Here is a 16,930-nt window from a genome sequence, read left to right as displayed (position 1 = left end):
ATTCTTGATATCAAGAAATAGGAATAAATGTTAAAACGGCTTGCCATAGACACGCATGATCAGTGGACGTTCACGCCGTTCTCGTCCACTCAATCTAAAAGTCCCTATTAGCGGAGGAGGACCACTTTCCAGTTGCCACTCATTGTACAATGAGGTACATCTTGGTTTAAAAGAGAAAACAAATCATCATTATGTGAAATATTTTAGATGTATACTGTTAAAATAGTTGCTGTCATCTGAAATGATTTTGATATCGTATGAAAAATGTTGTATTATATACACGTTGATATTGGATTCAATGGAATTAAAATCAAATGACATAAAAATTTAATTTTTGTAATGGTTTTCATGATTTTTGTATAAAAAATAAAATTCGAAATCTCTATTTGCCCCAAACATATTTGTAATTTCCATTTACTTAAGGGTAATCTATCTTGCAGCCGTAAGGCTAAATAGGTACAAATTAAGTTAACAGATAAAAATTAAAACGTATACAAGAACACATAGCAAGAGCAACTTCATAAAAGATTAAAAAATCGATAAGCGATTCAAGGCTAATAATAATAATAATAATATTCAGTTTTTTTATAGCGCTTATTAGAATTACCAGAATCACAATATGATAGTAATTAATCTAATTAGGAAGTAAATGATATCGAAAATCAGAGTAAGAGCATGCTTTCTGTGACAAATATATCTAGGTCTTTCATGAGGATTTGGAACTAAATCAGTCTCATTCAATTCTATCGGAAATGGTATCAATGTGTTGACATTCTTATTTTCTCGTACATCACCAAACTCATAGTGATATGAGGTTTCATTAGAAATTATGAATACTATTTTTCGTCTAAGCGCAGTCTCCGATTTAGGAGTGACCTTAACAACCTCTGAAATATTGTGTATTGTTATACAATCTTGTCGAGTGACATCAAGGTGATCTCAGTGCAGTTAAAACACTCAATTATAAATTTAGATCTCAGATTTGAAATTTATGTGCTATTAGGGCCGCCCCGAGAGCACGGGGACTCCTTTTGTTAGTTTACTCTTAGTCCTGGCCGGCAGAAGGGGAGGGGGGGGGGCACCTTTTTGGGGCCACCTTTTTCGCAGTACAACTTTCTAAGAAAAGGCCAGTCTCATTGAGGACAAAAATTGTGTAATAACAAAGTCAATAAAAACAAAGTCATTTAGTTAGCGCTTTTACACATACTAAACGGTTTCACAGCGATTCACAGAGTTAAACAACAAAAAGTAGCAAAAGTTATCGATAATCAATGAATAGGAGAGTTTTGAGAGCCTTATAAAACATTTAATGAAGGAGACAGGAGGACAGATCGTGGCAGGCAATTCCACAGTCGTGTTACAGAGGCCTGGAAAGCATTAATACCAGCTGTACTATTTATTCTGGGCACATGGAGTATGAAGCAGTCTGAACTTGAACGAAGGCAGGGGCTTGCAGAATGGTAAGGAGACAATTTCATATGATAGTCAAGATCTTTAACAACATTGGTTGTCTGATTGACAGCCAATGCAATTGCTTCAGCCATGAAAATGAGATTTGCTGGAATAGTTTATTATACAGACGTATTATTTCTCTCAATTTCAGATTGCGACAGGCCTACCAATCTTGACCCAAACATCATAATTGATCCTGACCAACAAACATACGGGACATACTATAGTTTTGGTACTTCCTGCATAACTGGTTACGATAAGACAGGACCCGACAAGTACTGGTGCTATCCATCCGGTGATGGAAGCCCTGATTACTGGGATCGTGATACTAGTCCTGCGACTCTGTCTTGTTCAGGTAAGCAAACAAAACAGTTTATCAATAAATCATGTTTGTGAGTACTTTAGCGAATATGTACTGTACGCAGGTCTAGTCACAATCGGATAATGAACGATTCTTGTCGAGTTCATTATAAAACTACATGTTGGGAACAATAAATGACAAGCCACATGTCTACTATCACCCAATTATTAGATTAGGATCCACGTCGTCATTTTTTATAATATCATTTGGCCGTTTGTATCCTAAGGAAAAGGCATATTGTAAATTAAGCTTTGTATTAACTCTTTATGCGCCACTTAAAAAACCCCCCTGTGCCACATTCTTTTAGGGTCACACATTTCGAGGGAATCTTTATTGACTCTGCTGAATCAAGAGGCTATAACTCTTCACTGGATGATCATGATGAAAAATATTGTGCAGCAAAGTTGTAGACCGGAAAACGTGCTTTTCGATGAACCGTCATTTGTTATATTTTGAATTATCATTTTTATAATAATCATAATTATATAATGTTTAATTTTTCTTATTTACGGCAGTTTTTTATCCCTCTAGAATTTCTTATTTAGCAATGATAAGACATCTTCAAATCGAATCTATTAGAAAGGTGGACTTCTTACCTTTCTTTACATACCTTGCTCAAGTATTCTAACAATTCAGAAGGTTAGTATTTAGGTTGTTGAAGAAAAGAAGTTCAATAGGGAGAGACTTGAAAGTACCCCGCTCAGCCACCCTTGACAATGGGCTAATCTGCCCATTGAAATCCCTATTACCCCAGGTTATTGTCAATGTCCGGTTTAGCGGGGCATGAAAAGGGACGTCGTGGGGATGTTTTTCTTTGTTGTGCCATGATAAGTCAATAAGAAATAAGAGAATGTTATTGATTTTGCCCACTGGTATGAGCATGTAAAAATGGTATAGGCATAATATATTATATGTGATATACATGACATAATCAGCATCTTATTGAAATGTCTCATTATGAATGTTCACCGCATCTGTTCTCTCACCTTCTTTACCCCTCAATAAAATTGATTTCAAGTACATTTATCACAGCCATAGATATACAAAGAAAGAATGAATCAATCTTAAAATATAAACTATATTGCATTGTTTTCCATTTACTTTATTGTGAGAGAGCTTATTATCAGAAATGATTGACGAGTGGAGTATGCAATGAATAAAATATGGAGAACGGACGTGAGAGACATTATGAGAGAGAAATAGTGATATGAAATGAAAGGACTTTACTGTGAATAAAGATTATAAGAGAAAGAGATAAAGATGACGGCAAGACAGGATACATATTGATACGAAAATAACAATAATAATGAGATAGAGATGACGGAAAGAAAGAGAGTAAACACTGATAGCATAAGAATGAATAAAGATAATAAGAGAAAGATATAGAGATGACGGCAAGACATAGGGTACATATAGATAGGAAAATGATAATAATAATAAGATAGAGATGACGGAAAGAAAGAGAGTAAACACTGATAGCATAAGAATGAATAAAGATAATAAGAGAAAGATATAGAGATGACGGCAAGACATAGGGTACATATAGATAGGAAAATGATAATAATAAAAAGATAGAGATGACGGAAAGAAAGAGAGTAAACACTGATAGCACAAGAATGAATAAAGATAATAAGAGAAATATATAGAGATGACGGCAAGACATAGGATACATATTGATAGGAAAATAATAATAATAATAAGATAGAGATGACGGCAAGAAAGAGAGTAAACACTGATAGCATAAGAATGAATAAAGATAATAAGAGAAAGATATACAGATGACGGCAAGACATAGGGTACATATAGATAGGAAAATGATAATAATAATAAGATAGAGATGACGGCAAGAAAGAGAGTAAACACTGATAGCATAAGAATGAATAAAGATAATAAGAGAAAGATATAGAGATGACGGCAAGACATAGGGTACATAATTATAGATAGGAAAATGATAATAATAATAAGATAGAGATGACGGAAAGAAAGAGAGTAAACACTGATAGCATAAGAATGAATAAAGATAATAAGAGAAAGATATAGAGATGACGGCAAGACATAGGGTACATATAGATAGGAAAATGATAATAATAATGAGATAGAGATGACGGCAAGAAAGAGAGTATTACACTCATAGCATAATAATGAATAAAGATAATAAGAAAAAGATATACAGATGACGGCAAGACATAGGGTACATATAGATAGGAAAATGATAATAATAATAAGATAGAGATGACGGAAAGAAAGAGAGTAAACACTGATAGCATAAGAATGAATAAAGATAATAAAAGAAAGATATAAAGATGACGGCAAGACAGGATACATCTTTCTTTCATTAGTTTTATTCATTCTTATTCTATCACTGTCTACTCTCTTTCTTGCTGTCATCTCTAGCTCTTTCATTAATTTTTATTCATTCTTATTCTATCAGTCTACTCTCTTTCTTGCTGTCATCTCTATCTCTTTCTTTCATTATTTTTATTCATTCTTATTCTATCACTGTCTACTCTCTTTCTTGCTGTCATCTCTATCTCCTTCTTTCATTTTTTTTATTCATTCTTATTCTATCAGTCTACTCTCTTTCTTGCTGTCATCTCTAGCTCTTTCATTAATTTTTATTCATTCTTATTCTATCAGTCTACTCTCAGGGAACACTTTTATCACTAGAGTCTTCGTCACTGCTCGATTCGTCGGAATCAGAGTCCATGCTCCATGCTTCCATAGTAACAAGATCTCGAGCCTCCTCTACACTAAACACACGTTGACGTTTTCCAGCAGGTGCCATCGTAACATCAGTAAACAAATCCAAAGAAAACCGCTAAATACACGGTAATTTCGAATGTAACACTATGAAGAAAAACAGTTTACCGGAAAGTGTGCGATGTATACAATGTAAACAATAGTAAACGCAACGCGTGGCTACACACTGCGAGCGGTATTATGAATGTCTAATTGACTCGTATACATCTGTGCAAAAATGCGAAGTTGGCACGCCTACGTCCGTGCAAATCGGCGAACAAAGCAAACAAAGAGTTAATGATGATTATAGGATAACACCAGCAGCAACAACAACAAGAGCAGCAATGATTACACCAATTCTTATAATGATAATGATGATGAGGATGAAACTATTACTACAAATGCTAATGATGATGATGATAATAAAAATATTGATAATAATAACAATAATACTACTAATATTATTAATAATGATAACATTAATATCATTATTATTTTATTTGTTTTTACTATTAAATTTATTATTATAATATTATTTATATTATTAAAATAATTATTATCATTAAGCGCAAGGAGAACCGTGCCCTAAACCAAATATTACTGACTCTGCGGTGGTGATCACACCAGAAAAAGCCTCCTACGATACGCACGAGACAGTCACTGCTTCCTGCTCAAGCGGAACATTATCAGGAGATGGTGTTGGGGAGTGTCTGCCAGATGGAACGTGGGATTTCACATCAGAGCCATCATGCCTATTAAGTATGTATGAAAAAGGTTTGATTTTCTATCAAAATCAAAAGAGAAAATTGTTCTTTCTCGTATAGACCCACATAATACATACGTGTACGCAGGCGCGTGCGCAGGGGGGTTGGGATTTGGGGTTGATCCCCCTCTAACTGTTTTTAATTGTGCTCTTACCCCCCCCCCCCCCCCCCCCCCGCTTATTCAGCGGCTGGCTGAGTCGTTGCGAAATTTGTGTAGGTGTGCGTCTGTGGGTGTGCGTGTGCGTGTGCGTGTGCGTGTGTTGCGATTGGTACGTGGATATGCGTGCGTCTTAGGGATTTGGGCGTCAAGTCCAAGGACAGTTGCCAAGGTATTTGGTCGTGTTATGTCCGATATATAACAAAGTATGAACATAAATGTGAACATAACTTGACATAAAATGCAATGTTATCTTGATATTTGGACCGCCCTCCTGCCCGAATATCAATTTTCTTGTTTCTCAGAAGATCAAAGAAATGATCTACCCAGTTTTTTAAAGCGAAAATATTAGAAAATTCATGACAATTTCAAAAAGACCTCCTCCCGGTCGTAATTATGAGGTGACGACAGTCCCCCAGAAAATTAAAAAACTAGACATTGTGGTAACTTTTATTTACCTCTTCTAAAATCATTTTTCGCTATTATATACATTCAAAGTAAAGGCCCCAACAATTTGGAACTTTCCTCGTTATTATATCAAACTTTCCCCATCACTTAATTCATTTAATTCATTCTATTGTATCTATATGTATTGACTAGATGTATCTGTGCTTATGTATGTATTTTGAATTAATTGTAGATTGATTAGTATATATTAATTATAGTTATTGAATGTATTATTATCTAAGTACAACTTTGTAAAGCGCTTAGGAACATTGTAATAAGCGCTATATAAATATAATGTATTATTATTATTATTATTATTATTTAAGAGAAAATCAAAACCGTTTCTTTTACAATTAAAAAAAAAATTGTCTTCGCGTAGTCAATTCGTGTTTTACTCTCCCCGTTTCTTATATCCATTTGTTTTCTCCCGTTGCGTTCTCTTGCTTTTCATTGTCTCTGCATCATTCACATCGTGCGCTCTCTCCCTTTCCCTTTTGTTCTCTGTTCTCATGATCAGCCCTATTTATCAATTTGTATTGACCTGTTCCCCTACTCCCATGTTCCTTTGTTTTGTTTTTATGCGTTTGTGTCCTGTCTTTTTATTCTTCGTAAGTCTCTGTTGGCTCATGTTACCCTTATGTCGGAGAAGTATGTTGTTATGAATATCAAATTATGATTTTGTAATTCTGTTATCATACCGCACTTACATATCAATCTTTTTTCCCTTTCTTCTTTTTCTTTCAAATCTACATGTATTTGTTATATAAGTTCATGAAGGATAAAAAGGCATGTTATCTGCAGATGACTTGTAGGTGAATTTGAATGATCAGTTATTTCATGAGAATACCAATTAATTTGTATCTTACCTGTTTATATGCTTGTGTGTATTTATCTATTTTGTTTTTGCTGCTATTATTCGTTTTATTCTCACAAAACAGGGCCTCATGGAAGACTACCAAATTGATGATATGTGCCACCCTATTAGAAATAAATAATAAACAAATAATCGTTATTTTAGGGATCCACATTCTACAAGCCCTGATTCTCAGTAGATCCTTAAATGTCCACAGTTTTTCCAGTATTTCAACAATATTCCAGTGTGAATTTCAAGTGAGGTATCGTAAGGATGATAGCTGCCTATATGATTTAGATAGATGGGTCCCTTGGTGCGTGAATGTATTCGCGTTTACTTTGTTTCTAGCCTTCAATTGGCCTAGAGCTTGAAGAATTTTCAGCTATTAAAAAGATAAGGAAGTCATGAATTTGTGAAGGTGCAGTCAATCAAACAAAAATCTGCAACTCTATGACGTATCTTGCGACATCCCCTCCCATAATATGCCCTGTACTAAAACACTTCAAAAATTTGTATTCTTCCCTAAACAAATTTTCACTCATACATTCACCTTAAATACAATTATTGCAAATATGTTTTTAAACAACCCCTGATGAAACAAATCTATTCTGTCATAAATAACTAAGAAATGAAAGTTTATGAAATTTTCTGTAGAGAGCAACTTGGAAAGGAACTCGCACGATGGATCACAATGTTGTCGAATATTGTTTCACTGATGAAAATATCAAAAATCCATAACTTTCCTATTTCTAATCAGATTTTGCTCAAGCTTTCACTGACTTGTTTGTCTATTTGTTCTGCTTTTATTAAAACCAACTTAATATTAGGGTTGACTTCCTCCTTAAAGGCTAAGTCAACTCCAAAGATAATTTGCTTTCAATAGATGTAGAAAAACTAGAGAAACAGAACCCCAAAAGAGGAAGTTAGGATTGTTTTGAAGACAGTGTGAAAAACTATGGAACTTAGAAAATCACTATACAACTTGCCAATTTGGTTATCAAGTTGTGACGTCATTGCATCACTATTTATCAATTGCTTTATATATATTTATCCCATTAATTTTCCTTTTTATCCCCCAAAACTTGATTGTCCCATGCCTTTGCCCAGGTTATGATTTGCTTCTATTGAAAGTAAGTTATTTTTTGGAGTGGACTTGCCCTTTAATGAACAGAGGGTAATGTTCTGGGGGAGGGGGATGGGGTGGGATGCTTGTTCACGAGGTTAATTGTCCTAGAACCCAAATAAATAATAAAGCCAATTTGTCTTCGCATACATATGTATGATTTCAGCTTGTGCGTGACAACTGTCTGCTAAGTTTAGTAAATTGTTATGCCCTCTTCGCTAAGTTATCGCCAAAAATGATGAATTTACTATGCTTTACGTGATACCGCGTTTGATGCGTACAGTACGTTTTGTGCAGATGACAATCATTTCAAACTGACCGCACTGAAGTGCCCTTCCGAATGATACCAAGTATAGTATATGTTCACTCAGAAAAATTTGAGTAAATCTCATTTGAATAAGGGTCACTATACGAATTCCGCCAAGTTTCCGCCCTATTATAACACGTTTCAGCCATGACGTCATTTTTCAAGACTGTTATTCGGTTGTGTTAGTATGGGCGGCCGTTCGTGCGAAAGCACGCGTCGCAACATGTTCATCATGCACCAACTCATATTGGTTTTGCACGCAGTGCTTGCGAGCCCTTTCTAGATCCCTTCCTCTACCCAAATTCCCTTCAAAATTCGTAGGCGTAGTCTCTAGCATTCCTTCAAGGTCACTAAATTCTTCGTTCTCCGGAAACCCTCATGCGTGACCGTCCAGACACCATTTTTTCCGTTTCGGGCCGTTTTGGTGACCTTTCTTTCGCCCTAACTATCTCCACTATCACAGAAGCTACAGACTTCTTACATATTGCTGTGGATAGTCCGAGAGTAGCTCCTTCGTTTGACACGTAGAAACATGGCGTCATTGCACGCACATCGTTGTGACACGATTGCATTTCTAGTATTTGCAATGACGAACCTTCGTCATTGCCTTGTTTTCGTTCACATTCTGCCCCATTAATATTCTCCTTAGTATATTCCTTATCGTCCGGAAATCACATTCGTTTTGCACGTAGTGCTTGTTATTCCCAGTTAGGTGCCTTCATCATATCCATTTCCTTTCAAATTTCGTAGGCATCATCTCTAGCATCTCATCAAGGTCACCTACTTTTTCGATTTTCGAAATCACTCATGCATGACCGTCCAGGCGCCATTTTGTCCGTTTCTGGTCCATTTTAAGGCCTTTATATCTTCCTTCCTATCTCAAATATCCTAGATCCTACAAACTTCTAACAAATTCCTCTAGATAGTCTGAGAGATGTTCTTTCATCTGCGACGCATGACTTGACCTTCAAAATGCCATCTTCATACTCGAAATTCAAATCTAAAACCGACTCCGTCAAAAATCTCTCAAGTTCTTGAAAAATGGACCCCTAAATAATCTAAAACTGCCATAACTTTCTCATATAAATTCCGTTTTGTATTTAAATCTCACAGTATCTTTATCTCATAATTGCACATGGCCATGCCAAATTTCACGCTCCAATGGCTTTGCACAACATAAATAAAATAAAATAAAACATCTAAAGTTCTGGGAATTGGCTTTCTGTCTGTGGCCGTATCTCCATAATGGCTTGGCAAACCCGTACCCTTTTTTGGATTTAGATACTTGAAGATATGCCCTTTCCAGCCATATACAAAATTATATACCCTATCACTGACCAAATTTGAGAAAATTGCCCTCCAAATTCGCCATTTTCAAGAAAATTGAGAAATAACTTCAACTTGCTCTAAAATGGCGATCGTTATACCTACATCAATGAAACTTTGCAGACATATGTATTCATATACGTGACAACTGTTTACCAAGTTTGGTAAAATTCGAATATGTCAGCGCAAAGTTATCGCCAAAAATGATGAATTTACTATGGATTACGTAATAGCGCGTTCAATGCGCGCAATACATTGCGCGCAGTTAACAATAGTGTCAAACTGACCGCAATGAAGTGCCCTTTCGGATGATACCAAGTATTATATATGTTCACACAGAAAATTGTGAGTAAATCGCATTTGAACAAAGATCACTACACGAATTCCGCCGAGTTTCCGCCCGAACCTAACACGTTTCGGCTATGACGTCATTTTTTCAGACTGCTTTTCGCCCCTTAAACGTCCATTTTTTTCCTTGAAAATTTGCAGTGACATGCCGAGTTCCAATACGCAGGGCACCTTTTGGCCGGATTTTTAAAATTGGTCAAGGGGGCCATTTAAGACGCCATTTTGTCCTATACATCTATTTTACATCACGTGTTTCGATAGGATTAACATAGAAAAAAAGAGAGTGGTTTACAATAACAACCATGAAATTCTCTTTCTAATGATACCAAATACGGCCCATAAAGAGACGTAAAGAGAGAGAGAAAAAACAATTTAACTCCGGCCATAATACAGATCCTGCACGTTTTCCGCCCATTCATTACACGCATTGTCTATGGGGCATATCGGGTTCACGCTTTTGGCCCCCAGAACGAACTTGATTGCAATGTCAAACATGCACCAAATCCCATTGGTTTGTGCACGCAGTGCTTGCGAGCCCTTTCTAGGTTCTTTCCCCTATCCCAATTTCTTTCAAACTTCGTAGGCATAGTACCATCCCATCAAGGTCACTGTTGATGCCTTTCTTTCGCCCTACCTATCTCCAATATCACAGAAGCTACAGACTTCGTGCAAATTGCTCTGGATAGTCCGAGAGAAGCTCTTTCGTTTGACACGTAGAAACACGGCGTCATTGCACGCACATCGTTGTGACACGATTGCATTTCTAGTTTCCTTTTCCTTTTCCTTTTCGTCCAGAAATCCCATTCGTTTTGCACGTAGTGTTTGTTATTCCTAGTTAGGTGCTTTCCTCATGTCTTTTTCCTTTCAAATTTCAAAGGCATAGTCTCTAACATCTCATCAAGGTCACTACCTTCTTCGATTCTCGAAATCACTCATGCATAACCGTCCAGGCGCCATTTTGTCCGTTTCTGGTCCATTTTAAGGCCTTTCTTTCTTCCTTCCTATTTCCACTATCCTAGATCCTACAAATTTCTAACAAATTCCTCTAGATAGTCTGAGAGATGTTCTTTCATCTGCGACGTATCACTTGACCTTCAAAATGCCATCTTCGTACTCAAAATTGAAATCTGAAACCGACTCCGTCAAAAATCTCTCAAGTTCTTGAAAAATTGACCCCTAAATAATCTAAAACTGCCATAATTTTCTCATATAAATTCCGTTTTGAATTTAAATCTCACAGTATCTTTATCTCATAATTGCACATAGCCATGCCAAATTTCACGTTCCAATGGCTATGCAAAACATAAATAGCGCCCTCTAAAGTTCTGGAAATTCTTTCTGTGGCCGTATCTCCATTATGGCTTGGCAAACCCGTACCCTTTTTTGGATTTAGATACTCGAAGATATGCCCTTTCCAACCATATACAAAATTATATACCCTATCACTGACCAAATTTTTAGACCTCAAAATGTGTGAAATTTAGCCAATACGATAATGCCAATTCAGCTCCACTTTCCAAAAAACATTGTGACCGTTAAATAATTATTTAATTAAAAATAGCAATACATGAGCCGGCTAATTGTGGGTAATATAATCAACACGAAAAGGCCAACAAAAAAGCCAACATCGGCGTTGGCTGAAATACGACGTAAAAGGCGTTATTTCGTTTTTTTCAACGGTTTTTTTCAATTTTTTCAAAATATCTAATATTCGTGGTGGTACACAAGCATTAGAAATTGTAATATTTTAGCCGTCTCTGAACCGAGTTTGATCAAACAAAGATGATTGTGTCATTTAAATATTATGTTCTTTCAAATTTGACACTCATTTTTTCATTATCTCACACAAACAATTATTTTGTGTAGCATCCTCTGCAATAGAACTCAACTATCCCTTTAAACAAGCAGAATCTTGTCATTCCTTGCTAATTTTACTGATTGACGTTCTCATATGAAAGGGCAGAAACTCAACTTTCTAGCAATGTGATTTTCTCTTTGAAATTCAGACATATTGCTCCGATTGTCTCATTTTCGCTCGCGTGAACATTGCCAGCACAAACTACTGACCTCTACCTCCTACACGGATCATCGCCCATTCCCATTCAATATACGTTACGTACTAAAATGATGTATTGTCTGACCGTTCATGAATATTCATGTTTTTGCTTATCTCGGCAAAATGTTTGCTTTCACTAAATTGAAAAATTACGGTGGGGGGTTGGATGAAATGGACAAAATGAAATAGGCAGAAGTGATCTATGATAATTCATGCTTTTTATGTTTCGTGTGCTCGACCTATAATCTTCAAATCGCTTGGAAAACTGAGTCCAAAGTTAGACTTGTTTCACATGTGTATTATAGGCAATGACGAGCTTGCAACCTATTTTGAAAAATTACGGTGGGTGAACTTTCAAAAGTCAATGAGACATGAGGGCTCCAATGAAAGAGCTAGTGATAACGTACGTCGGGGTGGATGTGCTTTTCGTTTAAACAAAAAATGAATTTTTAACGATTTTTTTTTAAAAACGTCCATAGGCTAACATGTTAGGCTGCTGACTCTGACCAGGCTCTGACGATAGGGGGCGTTGTGAAATGAGACTAAACGGAGCAATATGTACCGTCCGCCAAATGACTTTGTGGTTTCCTCTCCTCAAATTGATCTTAATCACTCATGCGTGAAATATGCATCATATGAGTTGAATCAAATGAAAGAGGAAGATCTAAGCTTTATGTGTCATTTATTAATTATAAATGTGATAAAACATCGCTTATTCTGGGTTTCGTTTTTTCTGGGACGCACTGTATATAGCAGCGCACTTAATGAATTTATAACCTGAGAATGTATGAGCTAAGAGTATGTTATACAAAAATGGACTGTAAAGAGGGAGATATAAAGTGGAATGATTTGATGAAACGATAGAGAGAGAGAGAGAGAGAAGGGAAGAAATTGGGAGACAGGTGCCAGAATAAATACTCTGACGATTTGGTGATCTGGGAAGCAGGTAATATGCCAACTCGTCATTATGCATCCCCCGATCCCCCCACCCCATTTGCAAATTTAATATATCTAACTTCATTCTAGTGATAATGTTTAATAATATTCAAGCAAGCAAAATAAAATAATAATTTAATTTTCTCTCACGCAGTGTTCTGTACCATGTGGTACTAATTTCTTTAACTCCATGCTTTGTTCATAATGGAGTCGGGCTAACTCGGCCCACGGGACTACTCGGCCCAGCTGGAAAAACTGGGCCGAGATGTCCCGACCTGATTAATCGATCGAGAGATACCAATGTGTATATGTTTGTGCTCTTTGTGACTTAATAATGCCCTTTCCAACCAAAATCTTTAAAGGAATTGTGTTAAATGATACTAATGAAGACAAAATATGACTTATCTTTAGGTAAAATGACAAAAAAATGACATTTCGGACAATTTACTCACAGCTCGCAATCCGCATTGCCGCACGTACATTAAATGTGCGTTGTATCTACTCGGACCACTGAAATTCGAGCAGTGTTTTTGTCGGTAAATCACTGCAAAAATATCATTTTTATCTCGTATTAAGGTCTATTTTTTATTCCTGACACAGATTTCATTATTGAGAAGTCGAATATAGTACATTTTGGACTAGATGGTTGATGTTTGTTCACATTCTTTCGTCCTGGCCGTAAATTAGCAGACTACTGCCTAGTGCTACCGCAGCAGCTCAGCTCAGTGTGCAGCTAGCCGTACAGCGTCGCCGGCCGGGTCGGCGGGGGAATTCACTGCATGACTCGTGCCGGGCTGCTGCACTGCATTGCATGATTGTACTGCCCAATTTGATCGAGTGATGTGTGAGTATAACTAATCAAACTAGATCTATATCTACTGTATTATCATTATTCATTCCGAGTAGAATATCCAATTTGATTTTAGTAGAGGCTACTATGAAATCCCGTGAGATAATCGTGCCAAAATTGATTTTTTGGGCTAACTTTGTCAATTTCGGGGTGCTGAATCTAAAAAATTTTGGTACCATTTTTTTCGACCACGTCTTGGGCAGCCATTTTGAATTTCAAAATGGCCACCATAAATAGTTGCATTTTGAGCATTATTTCATATTATAGACATCATAGAAGGTTCAAATTTCGGATAAAAAGCATGGCATTGATGTCTGATATAGTAATACAAATTTCCATGAAATTCTGCTTTGTTCCGGATAAGCCGCCATTTTGAATTTCAAAATGGCCGCCATTGTTAAGCCTATTTCAACTTGAATATCAAGTTAGAAGTGCATGGAAAGGTTAAAACTTGTTATAGTATCATCATTATGATGATATACATGCTTTAAAAGGAAATACATGCTTCGTTTAATGATGACCATTCTAATTAGCCGCCATCTTGAAATTCAAAATGGCCGCCATAATATGGTATTTCAGATTTGTAACACATATTGGGTATTGGAGCGCTTAAAATGCGAAATCAATCATTTTGGAAGGCATGTGATTCTAGAATCAATCACGGCAGTCAACTCCTGCTTTATATTGCGATATGTTGAATTGAATAATGACATATAATGCATGGCATAACCTGAGACTGATAAATCATGCGATTGTGATTTCAAAGACCAAATGTCTACCAAATGTACCTCCTTACAACTGTGTCTAAAATGACAACTAATCTTATGGATGTGAGTTTAGTTGCGACGTTGAAACAACAATTTCTAATAATCTACAATTTTATATTCACCTAGTCAACATCGGGGCTATTCACATCATAGTCCTGTGTATTTTCACAGTCACAACACTTGCATAGGGCTGTGCAAGGCAGATGGTTCTTCTTGCAAGAGCAATGGCTTTTGCATTCCTTCCGACATGAGCATTTGACCAATTCCATGACTGCCTTCGGCGCAGGAAGCTCTAAACACTTGGTTGCACTGAAAGTTCCTTCTGGGGAAAGCTCCCATCCATTTCCATCTAGAGGGGGCAGCTTTGGTTTTGGAAATTTGTATCCCTTGTTGACTCTGGCTACGAAGTTTGCCCTCTGGATGTGTGGTGTCAAGGATCCAAGGGTTGGTGGGAGCTTTTCTGCCTTAAGATTTTTTGCCCTGAATAACTCCCATCTAAGGTCACTCACTTTTGTGGCTTTGCTGTTTCTAGCATACACCTTGCAGACAAAGTCTTCCAAGACTGATAACACACTTTCCTGGTTGAAGTCTTCTTCACCTAATGTTTGGAATGCATGGACTATGTCACATTCTGGGTCAAGGCCCAAATACTGCTTGATCCATCTGCTCTTTGAGATGCCTGCAAATTTACCACCCCAATCGGCACCACTGAATGCATGTAGACCAAGCAAACCTTTGCTTTTTTCGCTACCAACTGCAGAACATCTCTCAGCAATGTCAATTGTACGTTTCGCATTTCCCTTTCCAGTGATGAAGCAAAGGCGACCTAAGACATTGTGTGTAGAACAAAGATCCATCAGATATACAAAGACGTCAGTGTCTGGAGAATAAACATCAATATCTATGATGTTCTCTGCTGCTTTTGAGGTAGCATCCAGTACATGCAATGGGATGAGTGTATCCGCTTCCTCATGACTGTGTGATGGGTGAGTTCTGGATCAAACATATCTGGCTTGTTGGAATATGTAGCATTTCCGTAGACGACAACAACGTTCTTGCTACTATTTGTATACTCATGCAGAACAGCCTTTCCAAGATATTCTGTCAGTTGCGACTTGGTGTAGTTGTGAGACAGAAGAGTCTTCAGTGAAACGAGCTTGATGTTGGTATTGTCCTTGATATCAAACTTCACTGGTTCAATACCTGCAGTCCTTTTCCCTCTAGTCTGTGCCTTGAGGGAATCATCAATGTATCTATCAAAGATAACACGTGCTTCATCGTACTGGGATGCAATTTTCCTTATGCTCCTAACAAAAGCAGCAGCAAAGTCGGAGCAGTCAACCATTGATGGGGACTTCTTTATGGCCTGGACAACTGCCATGGCATCGATGATGCACAGTTTGTCTGTTTTCTTGTCTTCTCCTGATGTTTCTATGTTGGGTGAATCTTGCTGCTCATTGATCTGGTCTTCAGACTGACTATTCGGTTCAGTTCCATAGGTTTCTATGGCATGGATGAAAGAGCTTTTGTCTGATGGGATAAGGAGAAGGCCATCTGAGGTACATAGCGACCTAGGAATGACAGAAAATTCATATTTTCCAATTGTGTCACCCAGTGAATGTATCATTCCAGGTCTGGACTGCTGAACAACGAGAAATCTTGCAAGAAGTTGGCGATCCTCTCTTAGCTTGACGAGCTTGGCTCCAATCTTACACTGTGTCTTCTTTCTGCAAGAGCTGAATGTCTTCAGTTTGGCCTTCCTCATTGGGTCCCAGATAGATTTCTTGGCCGATGACTCAACTATTCTGTCAGATACAAATTCTTGGAACATGATCTTTCCCTTTACATCTCTTTCAAGAATGTCCTCCTTGAAAGCTTCAGGAACTTGCATGTTAGATACCATATTCATCAGCTTCATTGACCTGATTTCAAATGGATTGCCCTCGCAGTGTCGTATGATTGCTTTCTTGATTGTTGAGGAATTTCTGTGCATGCGAAGAGCCACAGAACCACTGAGCTGATAGTGCTCCTTCGTAGTTTGAGAGTCATTGGTGGTACAACAGTAAGCATCTTGGAAGTCTTGAATGAGGATGACCAATTCAGGGGCAATCAGGAAAAACCTACCCAGTGCTTCTTCATTTTGTGTTATTCCAGTGATGCCGCCAGCTACTTTCACTTCCCTGATCAGCTGTTCCAATGTTTGGTCAACAAATAGGTTCGTGAATGGGATGCCAGATTTAGTGACCATGAAGTCCCCTGCCTTTAGTGCATCCCAAGTAGTAGGATCAGATGTCTTCAGCGAATGCATTTGAAGAAGGTAGATTGGCACGAGCCTAGCATACTTGTATAAGTCATGTGCAAAGTAGTACTTGACCTGCTCTTCCATGGAAGCGAGATGCAGCTCCCAGTTCCCCTGTCTGCTAGCTCGAATCACATGCAGTAAA

The 16,930-nt window shown here is 37.4% G+C and overlaps 1 protein-coding gene across 1 annotated transcript in view; it reads left to right on the top strand.

Moving 5' to 3' along the window:
* LOC105441890 (ZP domain-containing protein-like) overlaps positions 1 to 16,930 on the top strand; it is a 43,400-nt gene that overhangs the window by 569 nt on the left and 25,901 nt on the right. The window contains exons 2-3 of the mRNA XM_030986725.1: positions 1,604 to 1,807; positions 5,120 to 5,311. Coding sequence (XP_030842585.1) covers positions 1,604 to 1,807; positions 5,120 to 5,311 — 396 coding nt within the window. The remainder of the gene's footprint in view (positions 1 to 1,603; positions 1,808 to 5,119; positions 5,312 to 16,930) is intronic.

Source organism: Strongylocentrotus purpuratus, unplaced genomic scaffold, assembly GCF_000002235.5.
Source record: "Strongylocentrotus purpuratus isolate Spur 01 unplaced genomic scaffold, Spur_5.0 spur5_scaffold_16, whole genome shotgun sequence".
Classification (NCBI taxonomy): domain Eukaryota; kingdom Metazoa; phylum Echinodermata; class Echinoidea; order Camarodonta; family Strongylocentrotidae; genus Strongylocentrotus; species Strongylocentrotus purpuratus.
Note: the sequence above shows the minus strand (reverse complement) of the source record. Positions and strands in the feature narration are given on the sequence as shown.